This window comes from Varroa jacobsoni, unplaced genomic scaffold (assembly GCF_002532875.2).
Source record: "Varroa jacobsoni isolate VJ856 unplaced genomic scaffold, vjacob_1.0 scaffold_641, whole genome shotgun sequence".
Taxonomy (NCBI): Eukaryota; Metazoa; Arthropoda; class Arachnida; order Mesostigmata; family Varroidae; genus Varroa; species Varroa jacobsoni.
Genome location: NW_019213543.1, coordinates 807,667 through 825,821, shown reverse-complemented (window position 1 = coordinate 825,821; position 18,155 = coordinate 807,667). Strand labels below are relative to the sequence as shown.

At 39.0% G+C, this 18,155-nt stretch overlaps 1 protein-coding gene across 1 annotated transcript; it reads left to right on the top strand.

Moving 5' to 3' along the window:
* The first annotated feature begins 8,393 nt into the window (after positions 1-8,393).
* On the top strand, positions 8,394-13,432 carry LOC147753230 (uncharacterized). The gene is made up of 5 exons (XM_086968999.1): positions 8,394-8,663; positions 10,212-10,619; positions 11,146-11,273; positions 12,335-12,594; positions 13,032-13,432. Coding segments are annotated over exons 1-3 (657 nt in total). The 5' UTR covers positions 8,394-8,416; the 3' UTR covers positions 11,148-11,273; positions 12,335-12,594; positions 13,032-13,432.
* The last annotated feature ends 4,723 nt before the right edge of the window (positions 13,433-18,155 follow it).

Genomic DNA, 18,155 nt, shown 5'->3' with positions numbered 1-18,155 from the left:
ACACGAAAAAAAAGATCGACAACATAATCAACATAGCCAGGGAAGTTTATTTCGCCTCCGAAGGACTATTGGGAAGAGAATATACATACTTAAAAAGTTAAGTATATCTACTGGAATTAGCTCTCGAGTTTTCGACCAGCGCTTGGTCATTATCTACTGATTTACAGATAAGACGTCATGTTCAGGAAGAATTAGCCATGTTCATATGAGTTTGACGAACGTTTTAGCGCTTGGCTTCAAGAGACGAAAGTCCGTTAAATGATTTTGTCATTGTTAAGCTCCAAGATGAGTCATATTAATCAACGTTCAACGGTTGATACGTTTTATAAACTCGGACAGTAGACGGGAATGATAAAATTTTTGACAGGTAAAAACAGAGAATACGTAGCACAACATTTATACGCATTAAGTGAACACATAGTATTTGAATGTGAGGCCCTCTGATAAGTCTTGCGAGTTAAAATCTTGAACGATAGTTACGGACGTTGTTATTGATCACAGATTTGGATCTACTGAGCGGTAGCATGAAGGAACGACTTTTTTCAAACCGACTACGCACAAGAAAAAGAACAGGAATAAGCAGGACTCAAAGGGAGCGTCACGAAATACAAAATGCGGTAGAAACGAGACAACAATGGAGGGAAGTAACGCTACCTCCCATCTCTATACGAGAAGTCCAATGTAATGGTTTAAAACGGTTCCAGGCTTCAGAAGGAGTAACAGGGAAAACAGCGGTTTAGTGGGTACGATCGTGTCCTGCACCAACAGAGTGCGGTCTTTCACTGGTCTGTTTACAAATGGGTGCGTCCCACGCCCACCATCATCAAATTGACCTTAAAGGAAAATAGCTTCAAATGTCCCAATCGCGCCTAAACGCATTAGGCTATGCTTAAAAATTTTTAAAAAAAAAAAGAGATCAATTATGGCCAGGCTCGTTCGATGTTTATGAGACAATTGGCTTATTAGCTAGACCCAAAGATGTCAAGCGTGAAAAAAGATAATTGTTAGTATTTAGTTTCTGGCACTCATACGAACTTATATCGACTAAAAAACGTAACTTCTTACGTGTCACGCAGCTATTAGGTATTGCGTTAGCCTTTTTCAGCGTGAATCGAATAGTTTCTATATGCGGTTTCAAATGTAGACTCCACCTCACCGTAGGGTAGACAATTTCGTAGACAAAAATATCATTGTTACATCATTACGGACACCAGGGGGTTATCGTCAATTGTTTCAACAAACCCGAGAACTGTTTACAATAACGAAACATACTATTCTATATTTTGCCTAAAAAAACACAACGTTGTTATAAGAAATGGCTTGCGTAGTATTATCAGATCTTTACTTGATAAAATAACCGAAGCTTTGAAGGTTGTTTCTCTAAATATTTCCTTTAGCAAGATTTGGAATGGCGTGAATCGTTCCGTTCAGCGTTCAGTAGGCTGAGGCAAGAACCTCTTGACAGTCACCTGACAAGATTTTTTACGAGATATTTATATTTTACGGGATAATCAAATTAAATACAAATAGAGTAGATCATAGTTTTACAGATCAACAGCTAAGTTCTTTTATAACAGCAGAGATGATCGTTACGGGAGACGGTTAGTACGGAAGACGACAAACGTCGAAATCCCTATATGAGACCAGCACAGTGTGCTTCAGCGATTAAGGAGTGATTATCTACGTGTACACGAAACGTGCTTGCTGACGAAACTGAGTGCAAACCTTATTTGCCTGCGGCTTCATTGCTCGCATTACGGGTAGAGCCTGAGTAGCAGCAGGACTTAGAATTAGGGCTGCTTGTTTGCCACTCATTCCATTCACTTATAGTAGTACACTGCTAAATGTTAGTATACATAAATGTATGATCCTTGTTCACTTCATCGGTATATAATTAATATCTGGTTTATTTTTGATTACCGCAAAAATAGTTGCGAAATCATAACTGTCGGATAGAACCTCGATCTGGACAACGAAACGAACGAGGCGTTCGGTGGGAAGAACAGGCGGTACTACGAACCAAAGCACCGCTTAAGTAGACTCTAGCAATTATAATAGTTTCCACTGTTTGATTGAGATTGGTCAGGTTTTCTATGGCGGATTGTTGTCACGGCAATTTCGAAGTGTCTGCGACAGACGATGGGTTGCTCATGCCACCTATATATTTTCCTATATATATTTTCATATATCATATAGTGCGAAGGGTGCGGCTTCAATTGTTCTGCATGTACATCTCTTTTCGATCTCTTTCGAAACTATCAATATGTATACAGTAGATTGAGGCTCGGCTAAACCGACTCATATGTTGATCTGTTGCGCAGATGCGTTCAAGCGATGTTTTAAAACCGCCTAATGCTGGCTGAGAAGCCCGTAGCAAACGTCTGCACTTCCTGTAACTTACCGAACCTGGCTGATTTCTAGAATCAAGAATAAATTTTTGGTAGTAGCTGGACGAAACTTGCTCAACTATGCGTATCTTACTGCAATACTATCTTTTGAACTATGGTCTTTCATACCCTATATTTGTCATATTTTAATGTACTAAAATAAGTTAGCATTTTACTGTTGTGGAAGTTGATAGCTAATTGTTGTTAATGGCGTGGTTGTCCTCTTTCGTTTCGGCCAGTTGTCAAGAAGTGCACCGGGTTCGACTTGGAACTTGCCTGGCAAAGTCCGACTCACAACGGAAGACGAACTATTGTAGTCGACCAGCTAAAAACGTACCCGTGCATTGAAGAAAACCAAACATTACACCAGCTAACTGATGTCGAAAGAAAGTGTCACACATAAACGCCATAACAATTATTTCACTATACCAGAGTTACACGTTCATCTTAATTACCACCAGTTCACCAATGAGTTACCCACACAACAAGAGATACTTGGAACCGCTGCAATCCGAACGCAAACAACTTTAAAACACTAATTATTTAACTTCACAATAAGTTATTTTTGCCCCTGTTTGAGCATTACAGAAATGGTTGATTGACATTTCATAAAGGTGCCCTTCGATACCGCAAAAATAACTTCGTTTCAACCTATAGAGCCGACTGGGCCGACGACGTGGAGGCAAAAATCATCGCGTAAGCCTTCGCTAACCTGTACTGGAATCTACTCGAGACCTGATAAAAGTCCAGGATATGTCAAACGTAAAAATGACACAAACGGCTAGCTTCACCATGCGTACCAAGACGGCCTCATTTATGGACCTCAAAAAACGACCGAGTATAGTGTGAGCATAATCAGCACAAACGAAAGCTTGAAATCCGAGACGTTCAAATCGAAGGCACGCATCGAGTCCTTCAGAACTGGTACTTATTATTATTCTCAACTGTTTTTTCCAGATTATGAGAATCAAGATCTGGTTGATGACTGATATTAACCAGTAGTGGCCATGGATAATATTGCTAATATTCTTTTTTTTTTCTGTACCTACTTACGGAGAAATGAATATTTCTAGACGCATACTATACAATCCATAACGAGAATTCGTTTAACTATTAGAATATAAAGAACTCTTAGTCTCAGCGCTGCCATCTGTGCAAAGTCACGTCGTGGATAATACAAATATTTTTGTTTAAATTACTATTATTATTATTCAATATTAATATTCAACTTTTTGATGTATATATATATAAATCATATCAAATAATTGTACTTTTTCTGGCAGGTCTTCTTGGTTGGTCCCCCCCCCCTCCCCCTCCCCCTCCCCCTGTCACTGTGGGGAAAGGGTATCTATGTCCGACGGCGTCCGACGAAACACTACAGATAATATAGAGAACCTGGCCCAGAATAAAATGTACAAAAGATGACTGAAACTTATTTATAAATGTCTGTTTCTTAGTAACGCGAACTTATGACGCAGGTTTTATGTCCGCTGCTGCCTCAATTAAACGCTGCTTTGAATGGCTGGCATGTTTTAGCACTACCCGAAATGCTTCTACGTCTGGTTCTAACCTAGGCCTTTAGTACACAAACGAAGTTCTACTGTCTGTTTACTGAATCTTTCTGGGAACCGACAGACGACATAGACGGACGATTCTACGACAAATTAATAATTTGAAATTTTAAAAAAAGCTCAAATAATTCGTGCCTGGCGTTCACTTTGATATTATGATAATTAACTACATATGCGAAATTTTAGCGACCACACGCAAAAATGAAGAAAATGTGATTGAGGCGTACAGAAGAAAGGATCTACAGACAAACTTCGCTTGATCTCTCGTGGAATCCATTAAGCAGTTCCTCACTAACTTCTAATTTAAAAATGGCTGTACTCAATCGTTTTTTCGGCAGTTCGTAGTGAAGCAAGTTATGGATACATAATTTGAAGTGAGAATTGGAATAGGTCTTTCCACACCTGCCTCCATTTAAAAAAAAGGCCGTAAGCCGAAATTATCGTTAATGTCGCTACTTACCATCTAACTGTGGAAATAGATTACTAACACACGCAGTGCTTTGTGTTTTAAAACAAATTTATTTGGAAATAAGCAAGTTCAATATTTTCTTAAATGTATTTTAATTTTACCCAATTAAAAATTAAAAATTTTAATTATTATTATTATCTATTCTTATTATAATAATTTATCTTCGTAGTTTAGGAAAAAGTAAAATTCCGAAGATTCCCTAATGTCAGACCACCATAAGAGTTATCCGCGTGGCAATTCAATACTTATGGGGTTATTTTTAAGGCCCTCCTCATCAATCCACGAAAACTAAGATTCACCTCACATTTAACGAAGCGGAAACTTTGCAAGTTTGAATTTTGGATGATTCGAAAATAGCTGCGCCAATAGCGAATAGAAATTGTATCAAAGTAGTGCGTTTTCGTTACATCTCACAGGTCAGAGTCCCACCAAACACTTGACCCGGTGCTGGTGACTTCAAAATAAATCAAACGTTTCGAAAGTGCTCTCCCTATTGTACAAAACTAAAGGGAATATTGTGTACCTTTGCATTTCCAAGTAGATTTATTCTAGTATAGTCAAATAGTAATTTGATGTATTTAGAATAGCCTGTCTTTATTCAGATGTTGCAGGAGTTTGTGTGTGATAAATACGCGCATGGGATAAGTATACAACTTTGGCTGACATTAAGAGTTAAAGATGTATGCCTATTAAACCATCTATTTTCACTACAGATATAATTCGGAAATATTCTACACACATACGGCTAAATATATAAACCCTACCCACGGAAAAATGGCCGAGACATTTTTATGTTCGTTTATATATGTTATTCCGAATGAGTTCGATTGCCTCATCAATCTGTCTAGGTGAAATATCTCAGGGAACCTCGCAGTACAAACGTTGAGACAACTGGCCAAGCAAATATCTACATAAGCATGAACAGAACTTTTCGTGAAAACAAAGGTTGAACTAACCTTTGTTTTCTTATCTGGTTTCTTATCTGAAGCTCAATGTATTTTGTGGATCTTTTCGACGGGCTGTCTGCGTTATTGTTACAACAAAATCCTGGATACCAAAAAAATACGAAATTCAGCTGTGCTTGTCTCGATTCACATGTGCCCCAAAACGCGTGGACGTAGGTAAAATCTGGGTCTATCGAAAAAGTCAAGTATTGCATAAAGTTTAGGCGGTGCTATAGATGTTCATAAACTCTCGGATTCGAAATTTTAAAACAATGAATCTTGTTAGCAAGCTCTTACGGGTCATAACGCAAAGGCTCCATAGTGATAGTATTCGATAGGGTCTCATCTTAATGACCGCGGTAAATTTAGTGCTTCGAAAATTGAAGTCCGTCAGTATCTAGTATATATGAAAGGACCATTGAAATAACTGACTGGAGCCAGCCTATATCTATGAATGTGGATGCGAGATATAATCCAACCCGTGACCACTGGCGCCACCTGGTCGCTCACGTTAAAAACAATAGTTCGAACCAATGGCGGACTTAGCGATATTATGAAACGTTATTATATTTGTAAACTTACTGCGATTCTTTACTTACCGTCTAATGTTTTTATCGGCAGCGGAAGTACTAATATATTTACATTGTATGTACAAGATTTATATTTTTTATTTACTTCGTATTTACGTTTCGTCATTACCAGCTAGTAGAACGGGTGTCGACGGTTTATAGAGATAGAACGTCATCGCTGTTAGAAACTCGGTTGATTTTTTTCGTATTCGTTGCCACGAAACATTCCCAATGCGTTATAGTCAGCAACAGCCGATACCACAGAGTAATGATGCTCATTGTCGCCTAGCGTCAACGCCTAAGAATGACCTGACTTCAACGGTCTAAAATTGAGTGTTCACGTTTCTAAATTAATGTTTTACGCTTTTGTGCGTTAGTATTTAACGTTGCCTCAGACAGTTGACTCTAACACGAAACTGAAGGTCTGGCGCTTAATTTCGAGCTTCAACTACCACGTGTCGTTAGGTTTCGTAGGTAAGCATGTAAAGATTGCGTCATCTTAAGCACCAAGGAAGCGTACAGTGCAGTGAGAAAATGCATAGAGACAACAAAAATTGTGAATTAAGTCAACGCTCTATATTAGGGCCTTATATATCTCTCGCGTCTGGAAGCCCCTTTCCAACTAGGTCTATTCTAGATAACAAGCGAGTATTGTCAATTCGATCATTTTGAAATTTTCTAATTTGCTTAACCTGTCAGATGGTTCATCAGATACGAGTTGAGTCCAAAACAGGGGAATTGTCCAAAAAATCGATCGTCTAGACAAAATGTAGCAATATGTTCCTAAATCAGGTTAAGGTTCCACCGAAAGATGCGTTCCTTTCACACTTTATCAGTCACTGTATCACTCTCAAACATGGACACACTGCATTTACTGTCTATGTCAGATTTGATTTTTATCCTGCATCGTCCGCAGTTCTAAATTAATAAATCACTATATCATCGGTGCTACAGCATGTATTTTCTATGTTCAGCGGACTCGGCATCAGGTAAAAAGGATAAGAGCATTAGTTCACTTCGTCAGCTTGTCAGGCGTCAACCGTCCACGGCAATAAGCACTCGTTGCAAGAACGATCGAATGATCTGCTTGCTGGAGGCGACAGTGGAAAATCATTCATTCGCTGCGAACGTTCGTGTCCGCCATTACTTAGGTCTTTGTGGCTATCTTGTAATTATATAGTGTTTGTTAGGATCGTAGTAGAAGCGTCGTTGCCTGTCGCAGCGACAGTTTCAGATGCTGTAAGCGCACAGTATGTTGACTCGACGGTACCTCATCACCTACTGCTAGCGCTATTGCTCATGTGTCTAACACTTCCTGGAACTCGCTTGGAACTAAGCGGTGATTTTGGAAAATTATTTTCCTTCATAGCTATTGCTTCCGCAATTTTTTCACTATAGTAGGAATATGTAGAAAAAGGCAAGTCATAGGGTAGAGGTCTGACCCTTCTTCCCGGTTTGTGAGGCGATACTGAGTAGCCGTTGGTAGCCTATTGCGTTTAGTGGTTAAGTAATAACCTAAAAGTCATGTCTCGACCCGTTAGTGACCATATACAGAGTGGGCTTCCTACGATGTAATTTCCCCTTTAATATACAGTCGCTGGAAGTATTGTTAAAATTAACCAAAACAACGAGATGGTAGTCAGGGAAAAAAATTGCCAAAATGGATGCCAGGTCGCTCTATAGACAGCTTCCGTCTCGTATTGGCATTGGTTCAGTACGGCTCTGATAGTCCATTAGATTTTTCGTGCCTTAATTTTATTTTAAATGTCCTATTTGACCTTCTAGTTGCTGCAGCGACCGTAATTACGTGCAAAAAGTATATTTCATCTCGCACGCATTGAACAACACTTATATGACACCGGCTGTGGCCATAATGATAACAACAAGACGCGAGTAGTGGCTCGCGACTTGAAGTACGGCAACAAACAACACCCTTTACGGGCCTTTTTGTTCATAAGATACACGGGCATCGTGCGCTCATATATCACTAACGAAAGAGGTCGTATAGTCAACAACGTATAGAAAGAAATATTGTTGATAGCGGATCACATCCGCAGCTGACGCTTCTCAACAGACTTTTGATTGTTTTCTTGTAGATAGCGACGTGCCAGCCCGAAGTAATACGGAATAGCTCTAAGCAGTGGCTTAAACTACCAAAGTCGAAGGTTTCAGTAGGTGTAGGGTATAGTATAGTATTCTAAACGAAAGATAATCTGCAAATAAACACTAAATTCTTGATCTCTCGAAAAAAAAAAGAAAGGCTTTGCTGGGTTCGCTGTTTCGTAGCGGAACAAGCCGCTCGTCTGACGCAATGCTCAACTAACAGAGTAGCACCTGACATTCGAAGTTCGAAATTTTAAATTAAACTTAAATCCCGTTGTATAAATGGATTATGGTCAACCATAGCGATATTGTACTTGCAGGTATTCACACAAAAATCGGACCCCCACAAAAGTTACAGTATGCGCTGTTATCGATGGCCGACGTTTTACTTGGCTGGGATCGGCCAGATTCAGTGTTGAACGAAACCTTTCGATTCGAAATTATCTATTGTCCACGAAATTACTCCAAGCGGTTGGAGAATAACCAGACTAGCCTGATCATCCGTAAATGCATACCCAACATTCTATACGTGGTTTCTATAAAAGCTCTCGTAGAGCTCAACGGGAGCGACGAACACTACGGGCCTTCGATGAATGCCACATTGACCACCCTCACCCAAGGTTTGTGCTTACCTAATCTACCGTCATATCAGTATTAGTGGTAGGAATGAAGAATTTTCGTGGTCCTTTGTGTCCTCTTTGCACGGTTCACCTCGTACAGTTACTCCGAGCGAACGGTAGAGTATGTTGACAGTTTGAACTGTCGAGCCAAGTCCACTTTACGGTAGTAGTAGTAGTAAGCAGTATTCATATCAAATTTGTTACCTTACAGAAAATTTGTTACCTATATATGAATTTTATATAGGCCTAACGCGACCTAATTACGCGATAAGTAACCATATTTCAGCGGTTGACTACATTACATAAACAGTTCATCTTGTACACTGCTTAGGTACATCAAAATGGACTTGCTATGCAGGGCTGAGCAGAATGTTGAAACTAGTTCTCAATACAAACCACCTTGATTTTTTGTTTTTGGATTTGAATATCGAAACATTCAGCTAAGGAACATTCGGACTTAAATGAAAATTCTTTGTTGGAAGGAGATCCGTATGAAACTGGCAAAATCATTCTGCATCACCAAAAAGAGCAGGCGTGAACCTCTAAAGCTCACAAGCCCTGCTTAACAACGGGTAGCCATGGCCAATATTTAACGGAACGGAAGTTGTGTGGTTGTGCACCTCACGGTTTTCCAGAGTGTCGTCATGACGTGTCCTGAACTGGTTTGGCCACTAAATTGGACTTGACCTCGTATTTTCAAAACCACTCCAGAGCCATAAGGCACTTCAGGCCAACAGTTGGCCAAAAACCAAAAAGATAATACTGAACAGAACATAAAGGTGATGAAGCTTAAAAATGATTGCTTGCGACTTGATGCCACTGTGTGGATCATAGGCTATTTCATCAAATGAAATTTCATGAAATATTCCACAATGGTACTTGGGAAACTTTTGAGAATCCCGTGTAGGCTACCGACTTTACCGTATTCAACTTCATATCGGATGATAGCGATTGCAGCGAAGTAAATAGAAATGGTACAAATATCTCGTCCGAGTTAATGCTTGAACCAAGTCCAATCACAGACTCAACGTCTTCACTGGTGGAACCCCTAACCTATAAGATTACGGTGCGTGCCATCTCGCTTTAAACGTCGCCGCTGGAAAAACGCTTCGAAATAACATTGTGACTACTGGAAACAGCTTAACCTGTAAAGGTCAATGTTGCGCATAGGCAATCCCATTGTTCAATGTTGATATGTAACTCCAAGCTATGCAAGTAGAATAAAGATAAACTGTGCAAAATATAGACAGAACCTGCATGAGCGACTGCTGAGTATTGAACAATCCTGTATGTTTAAAAAAATCTAAATATTCTTAAATCTGGTTTATTTTTGTATCTGTCAGTAGTTCTTGTCAGTTTTCTTTAAGACATCAGCCAGCAGTTCTTCGGCAAAGAAAAACACTGGTATAGATAGTCAGGTTGCGTTCGTCTACTTTGTAAGTCAAAGTAAAATCAGCTACCTATTTTTAAAGGTCCCACCTGATATTTATCTCGTAGATTGCGAACATGTGTCTGCCACTTCGACTTTGCTTTCTATTTCTATTACAGAGCTTGGTCAAGTTCGAAATCTCACGTTCAATGCGGGCCCCACGCATGCTTACCTGAGTGGAAGATCCTTTTGGTTGTACCTGTCCGCTCTAAGAACCATGTATCTTTTATTGTTCATAACGCAAAAAGAAACGTGTACTATACATCGAATTCCACAAGTTTACAAGTTATATATTCATTTGGAAGCTACATACAATGACGAGACACTTGAACGCGCGCGAAGCTGCATCAGCGTTGTTACTGATTCCGGCGTGCCAGGTTCCGTTCGACATCTGAAGCGGTACAGGAATCCTCAAGAAACACCATCCTTGCAAAAAGACTTCGCTCCGTTTCTAATGAAACAAACGGACCTATCAATTATTACCTTGTACGATCTTATAGTCAAAGCCTCCCGCGACTCGAAGAATTGTAGGTAGCCAAGTTTATTTTCCTATCGAAAAGTTAAAGCTTGACTTAGGTTAATTTTCATAAGCAAAATGGCACACTATACAGAGTTAAAAATGGTATTGATATCTGGCTACCTAACGAATTATAATTGCTTTTGTAGCTATATATTAGTAAGCAAATACTTTTTATCGTGTGAAATGGTCCAGGTCTAGAATCGGCTATGGATTGATTCGTTTCATGATAGAATGGGCTGGTCGAGTGAAAGAACATTTAACGATACTGAACTTGAGACTAGAAACACTAGACGGATAGGTCTGTGCGTAGCTTCAATTAGTTCGACCCATACTTTCGCTTCTAGAAACGAAGCAAAGCGCTGAAGTATCTTCATGAGGTTACGTTATATTTCTGAACGTTCGTCAATGGTAGCTAGTCTGACTGTGATAGTTACATTACTATACTACATAACTGGCTATAATTAGAAGGCTTTCAAAATTTGGTGGTCCGGTGGTTTTTCAGAAACACTTATACAGCTTATATATATTTGCAGAATAACAGATCACACCAATAACGCGGTGCGTATAGATCCGCCTCTAGCAAAAGCCAATCACATGATCGCTGTGACTTACAGGAGGAACTTAAAGGAGCTTTCACACCCAGTAGCGTATCTGGAAGCTGGTTAGTATTGTCAATCTAAAGACGGTTAAATACAGCTAGAACATCAATAATCCTTTCTATCTTAAGCCTGAGTTGACGTCAGTGTGACAGAGTAGAGGAAATGGTGACTTGCCGTTGTTACCGTTATTAAGTTTTCGGTAAGTAATAGTTGAAATTTTCAGGTTAGAACCGTGACGAACAATGGAATAAAAACTGCCTGCAGGCATAGTTCCTTTTTTTTTCCTGACAAACACCATTAGATAGTGATCTGTGCATTTTCTGCGTAGAAATCAGTGCTCTGAGACATTTGCAGTTTACGTTGTTTGTTATCAGTTCTGATTGCTTGGTATTGCCTATGGCATAACACACTGCCTAACCTACTGTCTGAAGTTATGCACAACAGTCAACGACATGAACCGTTTACCCGGCCGCGCAGGATGTACATGGTGATGATATCGATTCCCCTCAAACAACCAGGCAGCAAGACGAGCCTACCGTTAAGCGGAGCGGTTACCGTCCTCCATCGACGTTATCAATCATATACGGCAATGTTATATTTGTCAAACATAATTATTAATAAGTTCGGTCATTTACAGTTGGTCGCCTATAGGCTCAAACATTTCGAAAGGATAATACAGAGTATGTCAGATTGGATTTTGTGTGCATTAGTTGAATATACCTGCTAAATGAATTACGTTGAGGCAACGGGTCATTTTGGTGCTCAAATAAAATGATCAACCATTTTGTTCGAATCCTAAAGATGTCTAGTGTGAGACGTTCATGTTTACACCGTGGGTGTAAATCGAAGAAAACATTCAGTCTAATAGATATAACAACGGAAAACAAAAGGGGCGCACTGCCGTAAAACTGCCCTATGTATTTTATGCCTTATACAGAATTAGTGTAAAGAACTACAGGTGTTTCTTGTCAACTATCGTAGTCTATGTACCAGTCATATCTGTTACGTCCTTACCAGCAGCAGTGCTTTAATGCCTTATAAGGAAAAAATATTTTTCTGTTCTTTGTATACAGTTAAAAACATTCCATTTCAATTAACAAATGCATAATTTTCCGCTGCAAAGATCTTATGTATTCTCAGATTATGCATCGGCGAATTGTTCTGTCGTTAAGCAGAACACGAGGAACTTCACATCGTTGATAATTTCGTTGTGTTTTTCGCGTAACTCTCGAAGTGTTAATGAGGAAACAAAAGAGGGCGAGCTGAACCTAGCGGCAATATATTTGCAACGGTACGATATTACTATAGAAGCGAGGTACCGACTCCTGCTTAACGTGGCCGTCAATCAAAATGTATCGGAGCTACTTTCAACACCCGAAATAGGTAAGTATTGCTTTCTACTAAGCGCATTCAGATATCCTGTACATAGCGCTCGTTACAATGTTCTCTGAAACTGGCTTCTGGAGACTAACGAAAAACGTACGCGTCCTAGTACTATATATATAGAAGGCCCATATAATATTTGTCCTCAGCCTCGTTGGTGGTAGTAAATCCTGCACAAAAATTCTTTTCCCGTAGATAAGGAAAAGCATTTTTTTTGGCAAATGAAATTTGTTTTTCTAATTATGTATGAAATCAATAGTTATTTACGGTTACGTCAAGGCCGATAGGGCATTTGATGGAATACCTGACGTACGCTCGAGTTTTTTTTTCTTATTTCCTCGCATCAATTAGACGATCTCTTAAGAATATTTTGGATATTCTTAATGGTGTATTTATTCCTCTGTCCTTATTCGCTTTACCGTTACGGACGCCGTCAGAAACATTACGGCTGATGCAGCACCCACAAGCGGACAGCTCCCGTGGAAGAAAGTGCCGGCAAATATCATATCATACATGACATATAGCGAACAACTGAAACGGAAGGCTTAATACCTTCTCAAATTATACAACGATAGCATCTACCTAGTTGTAACGTACCACAACCAGACTTATGAATGTTTACATAAGTCTAATTTCGTCTGCACCACTGCGGTTGACACGCCAAAACAAGCGAAAAATCTTGAAAGTGACCGATATAACGAGCGAAAGCAAAAATATCAGTACGTATTGGCCAAAAAACGACACAAATACAACGATTACATATTACATCATGACACTGTCTAATATGGCGCATCATCAGTTTGAGGAACTGTACGTAATAAAGTTCTAATAGTTAGAAAAACGCGAGATAACCGTGTTTTTTTTTTTTTACGATGCGAGCAGGGCAAACGATGGAAATCAATATGAAGCTTTTTTTGTGACACGAGGCTATCGACTGATGTTATATTATAACTAATCATCGTTACATTTTAAGTAACAAATCTAGAGCACTAATTGGTGAAGATTTTGGCTGGTACGAATAAAACAAAAGCCATTATAGGTAAATATTGATACGTTACATTAATATGTAACGTATCAGTATTTACTAGAGCATTCTCCATTTGTACGTTCCACACCTTTGCTCAGACTCTCATTGATAAACAAATCAAAAAATCAGATCATAATAATTCCGCCGATAAAATATTTTATCGGCGGAACTATTTAGTAAACTCAACTACTAAACCTATAATTTTGAATTTATTATTAAATATATAATATATTATATTAAATATATAAATATAATAAATGTATAAATTAATTATTCTATCGGCGGCACAATCTATATATGCATTTGAATAATTGATAATGCCAATCTAGATTCCCAAAATTAGCCAAAAGAACCAGTATGTTTCGAATAGGTAGAGACACCGAATGCCGTTATTGCAAATTGGATTAAAGAACGACAGGACAAGTCTGATTTTTCTTCGTTATTCCTTCAGAGGTGACCTTCGACAGGTGCTTAATGGCACAGATGCGGCTATGGCAGTGGACCAGCGTATCCAACGACCAAATTATAGCATCATAGTACAAGCCACAACCATCAGTCAACATAATCGGACGCTTGTGGGAAAAGAGACAGTTCGAATTCACGATGAAGGTAACGACAGAACTATCTAGGAAATCGACGAAGGAAAGTATACGTTAGTTTCCCCTTAGGATTAACGGCTTGTTAACGTACATGTTTACAAGGTAGAAATGTCTTTGAAGCGGTGTAATGGCGGCGTTTGCCCACTAAATATAAGGACATTTAGTGACTAAGCGAGATTCGGCATAAATCGTTTGTACTCGGAAAGAGGGTAACGTTCCTTTTTGTCAACTCAAACATGACAATGAAGAAAAAACTATATATAACCGAGCTTTCAGAGTATTCTTCGAACATCTGTCCCGAACTTGGGTTATCATGTATCATGGGCGAGCATGTATTGGAACATCGACATGCAATTTAAATCCGGACGCTCTAGGCAACCAATACACATCTAGCTAAGCGCCTAAATTGATCATTTTTGTTGCTTCTTTTTGAAAATTATATCTAAGATACGAAAAGATTTAAATGCGCTAGAAAGGTCGAGTCATATTGGTAGGTATAAACTATATTATATAAAGTTTATACCTACCAATATGACTCGACCTTTCTAGCGTTCTGTTCGATCTAGTGTTCTGCAAAGGCTCTCACTCATTTTTTGGCCGACACCAGGTCAAAGTCCAAACGATATAAATCTGCACAAAGAGACTAACCTCTTAAACTCATCTGGACGATCTAATTTACAACGGATGTTGATATTTTACCCGTCCATCAACTGGTATTGGAAATCCAGTTGTAAAAAATGTTTAAAAAATGTTACATATATATGCACAATTGTAAGAGGATAGTATATAATTTTCCCAGTTGTTGACACTTGTTTCATTATGTAAAATACTTGAAATAATTCAAATTGTAGGATATTTTCCTTTAGCGAACCTAACGCGCACCCACAGACACGAGACAATGCAAGCGGTCGCTTATCACATTTACAGGCATACCGTCAATGAGTCGATAAGGCAGTCAGATAAATTCATTATATTAGGCACTGATGAGTGGAACACGATTCAGCTGATTCAGCTCTTAATGTTTTACGTACATAGCGTGGTTAAATCTCTCATTGGTAAATTTCGTAAACTGTTTGCGAGAGTTTATGATTGTGGATTTATGAAGATGTCTTATTTTTCATGGATTTATGAAGATGAACGATGTCTTAAAACGTGCGCATCTCGCTAGAGATAATCCATTTTACCTTCATGTTCATTTGTTTTAAGCTCATTCCATAATATATTCCAGACTAACTTTCCTTGCAATAGCGGCTTTAATAAAGTTTATATATAGGTATATGACACTGTACTAAGTTAAGTACACTAGAAGCGAGGAGTTGAAAATTAGCGACAGTTAGTAATTGAAAGAACGAGCTCCGACTTTCGGGGACATAAACACTGCAGAGAAACAATGCAATAGATGTACCTTACAAAGTCTTCTTTGTAACACATAATATATATGTCTTGATATGATTACAAAGAAGACATACTCTTGGAGAGCTCGTTATAAGCTACACGAACATCCGCCGTGCTCGAATGTTTCCTCCAATGCATCTGTTTAGATATATTATGGCAAACACGAACTTTTCATAACACGCGATGCCTCACATACATTTACATTATAGTATGTGCTATTTTAATTTAATATATCCGATATAATTTCTAATACATAATTACTCTCATGTTCGTACTTCGCTCACTGAAAGGTAGGCAGAGCAGCGAAGCTGCCAGATCTATAGGTTGACAATAGTTCACTAACTCTTTCTCATCGTTTTATTATCGTTTCTTCAGCAAAGCGTTCAGTGCTACAAATGCTAAATTTCCTATCAACTTGTTTCTACTTGGCGCCGTTTGCAACATCGTCCAGACAGTTCATGTCAATCATCACGGGACGGATCTTTTAGGAAAGGAGGCCTCTAATAATTTCCTCAAAGGTGGGCATTGTGCCAGGTAACAGCGAGTCTTTCAGAGCATCAAATAGTGCTGCCCAGTGACGTACTACCCACCCTTGTTGGTAGCATTATTATTTCACTTATTTTGAAAACGTGGTCACTATGACAACGGTGCCGTTCTGCTCAGGCGGCAGCAATACACTATAAGATATATAAACCACCTGCGTTCATGTTTACCGCATACCTATCGTAGTCCTTACGCTTCGAGTCACTCAATGCGGTTTTAACAGCGATATAGATGTTACCTTCACTGTTACTGGGATGAGACAAACCGCTAAATTAATTTCAGACCCGGACAATTTTGAGAGATGCAAAATATCACTTGACAAAATGGCCGCTAAATTGTATTACTACTATTTTCCTTCAACGTATCTCTTACATACACTATCTCACACAATATCAACATTATCTCGTTTGTATATACCCGATGTCCTAACGTCTGAACCCAGTACAAGGTTTGCAAGTGGCTCAGAACCTAGGTACAAACAAGGTAAACGTACCAATAGAGTATTACCCTCTGCGCGTCTACCACGGAATTGGCGTACCGATAATTGAAGCGTACGTATGAAATAGGGCGGTCGTCATAATAGTACTATGTTTATTTCAATCAAATTAGAATGGAAAATTAAAGGGGCATGTTTTTATTGATAGCGCGTCAGGAACGTGTTTACCTTGTGTTTACCTAGAGACACGTGAAGTGTCAGCCGTTTGGAGCAGTGCCTGCCATAGTAGCGGACGCAACGCTGGGGCCATTAGTTCTATACCTTCTACTATTTACCTCTATGTTTGCATTAATTCATGTGTTCTGGGGTTATTTCAGGAGAATACACTTTACTCTACATATCAGATCACCTCTAGAGAGAACCAACTATATAATCTCATTGAGCCCTATCACTTTCAATATTTAGAGCAGGTCTCCTACCGAAAATGCGATTCGCTTTCCGATTGTATCTCACGCGGTTGGTTAGTATCTACTACTTTGTCTCACGATGTTTACTTCAGGCTAGTAATACAGCCACCAGCAGACCTGATATGCACTTATGTGTTAAACATCCTGCCGGTCTTCGTGCTGGCAGATGGGAGACATAAATCTTCTCATTACATCGAAGAAGCGTGCATATATAGCATTGTTGTTGTAAAGATTAGAAACAGTAAGATATGTTATAGTGTAATACTTGATAATTACAATGATCGTGCAATACACCAATTCGAGTAAATTATCATTTCTGCATATTTACATGGAGCTAGCAGTTTACTTTAAATCAGTAAGTGCTACTAACCGTACTGGTTATTCGAATATCACAGATACAACAGTGAACTCAACAGATAAATGATGGCATCGTTTTATTCGAACTTTTTCAAGCTTTTCATCAAGCTGTTTTACATGCTGATTGGCAGAGTATATTGCCTAGCGTTCGATACTTCTTGTAAACCTATACCGTTACCGGTAGCTTTAGATTTGTAGCGTCTGATATTTGTCGAAACCTCTTCACAGATTCAGAGTTATTTACCAGTTGAGCAATGTTTATCCTATGTCTGTTAAAGTAGTTCGCGAATCAACATAACAAAAGCAGCATATATGTTCAGTGAAGATTGTTCAACTGTCAAAGGGCTTTTCCCCAGCATAAAGAGATCCAAAAGCGAACCCATAATCTGCGGAAGAAATTGCGAAAGGGAGTTGCGTTAAATGTTATCAGCATACATGAAGTTTCTTGGCTACGTCCGCAGAATTGACCCTCGTCAGCAATACGACCGAGAGCCTTATGTACAACATTAACTGGCAAACTAATCAGAACGGGACGCAGACGGATTACTTCACTGTGCTCATATGCCCATCGGAAAATTGTACGGATGTTCATACACCGGAAAGACACGTCCGTGTACCCCTTCAATATTTCCAGCGGTACAACATTGCCGTGCAGGAGAATTCTTCGAAATTTTTCGAAGCACCTGGAATCAGTAGGTGACTTTTTCGTACATCCGTTCAAAATAATATAGAATCAA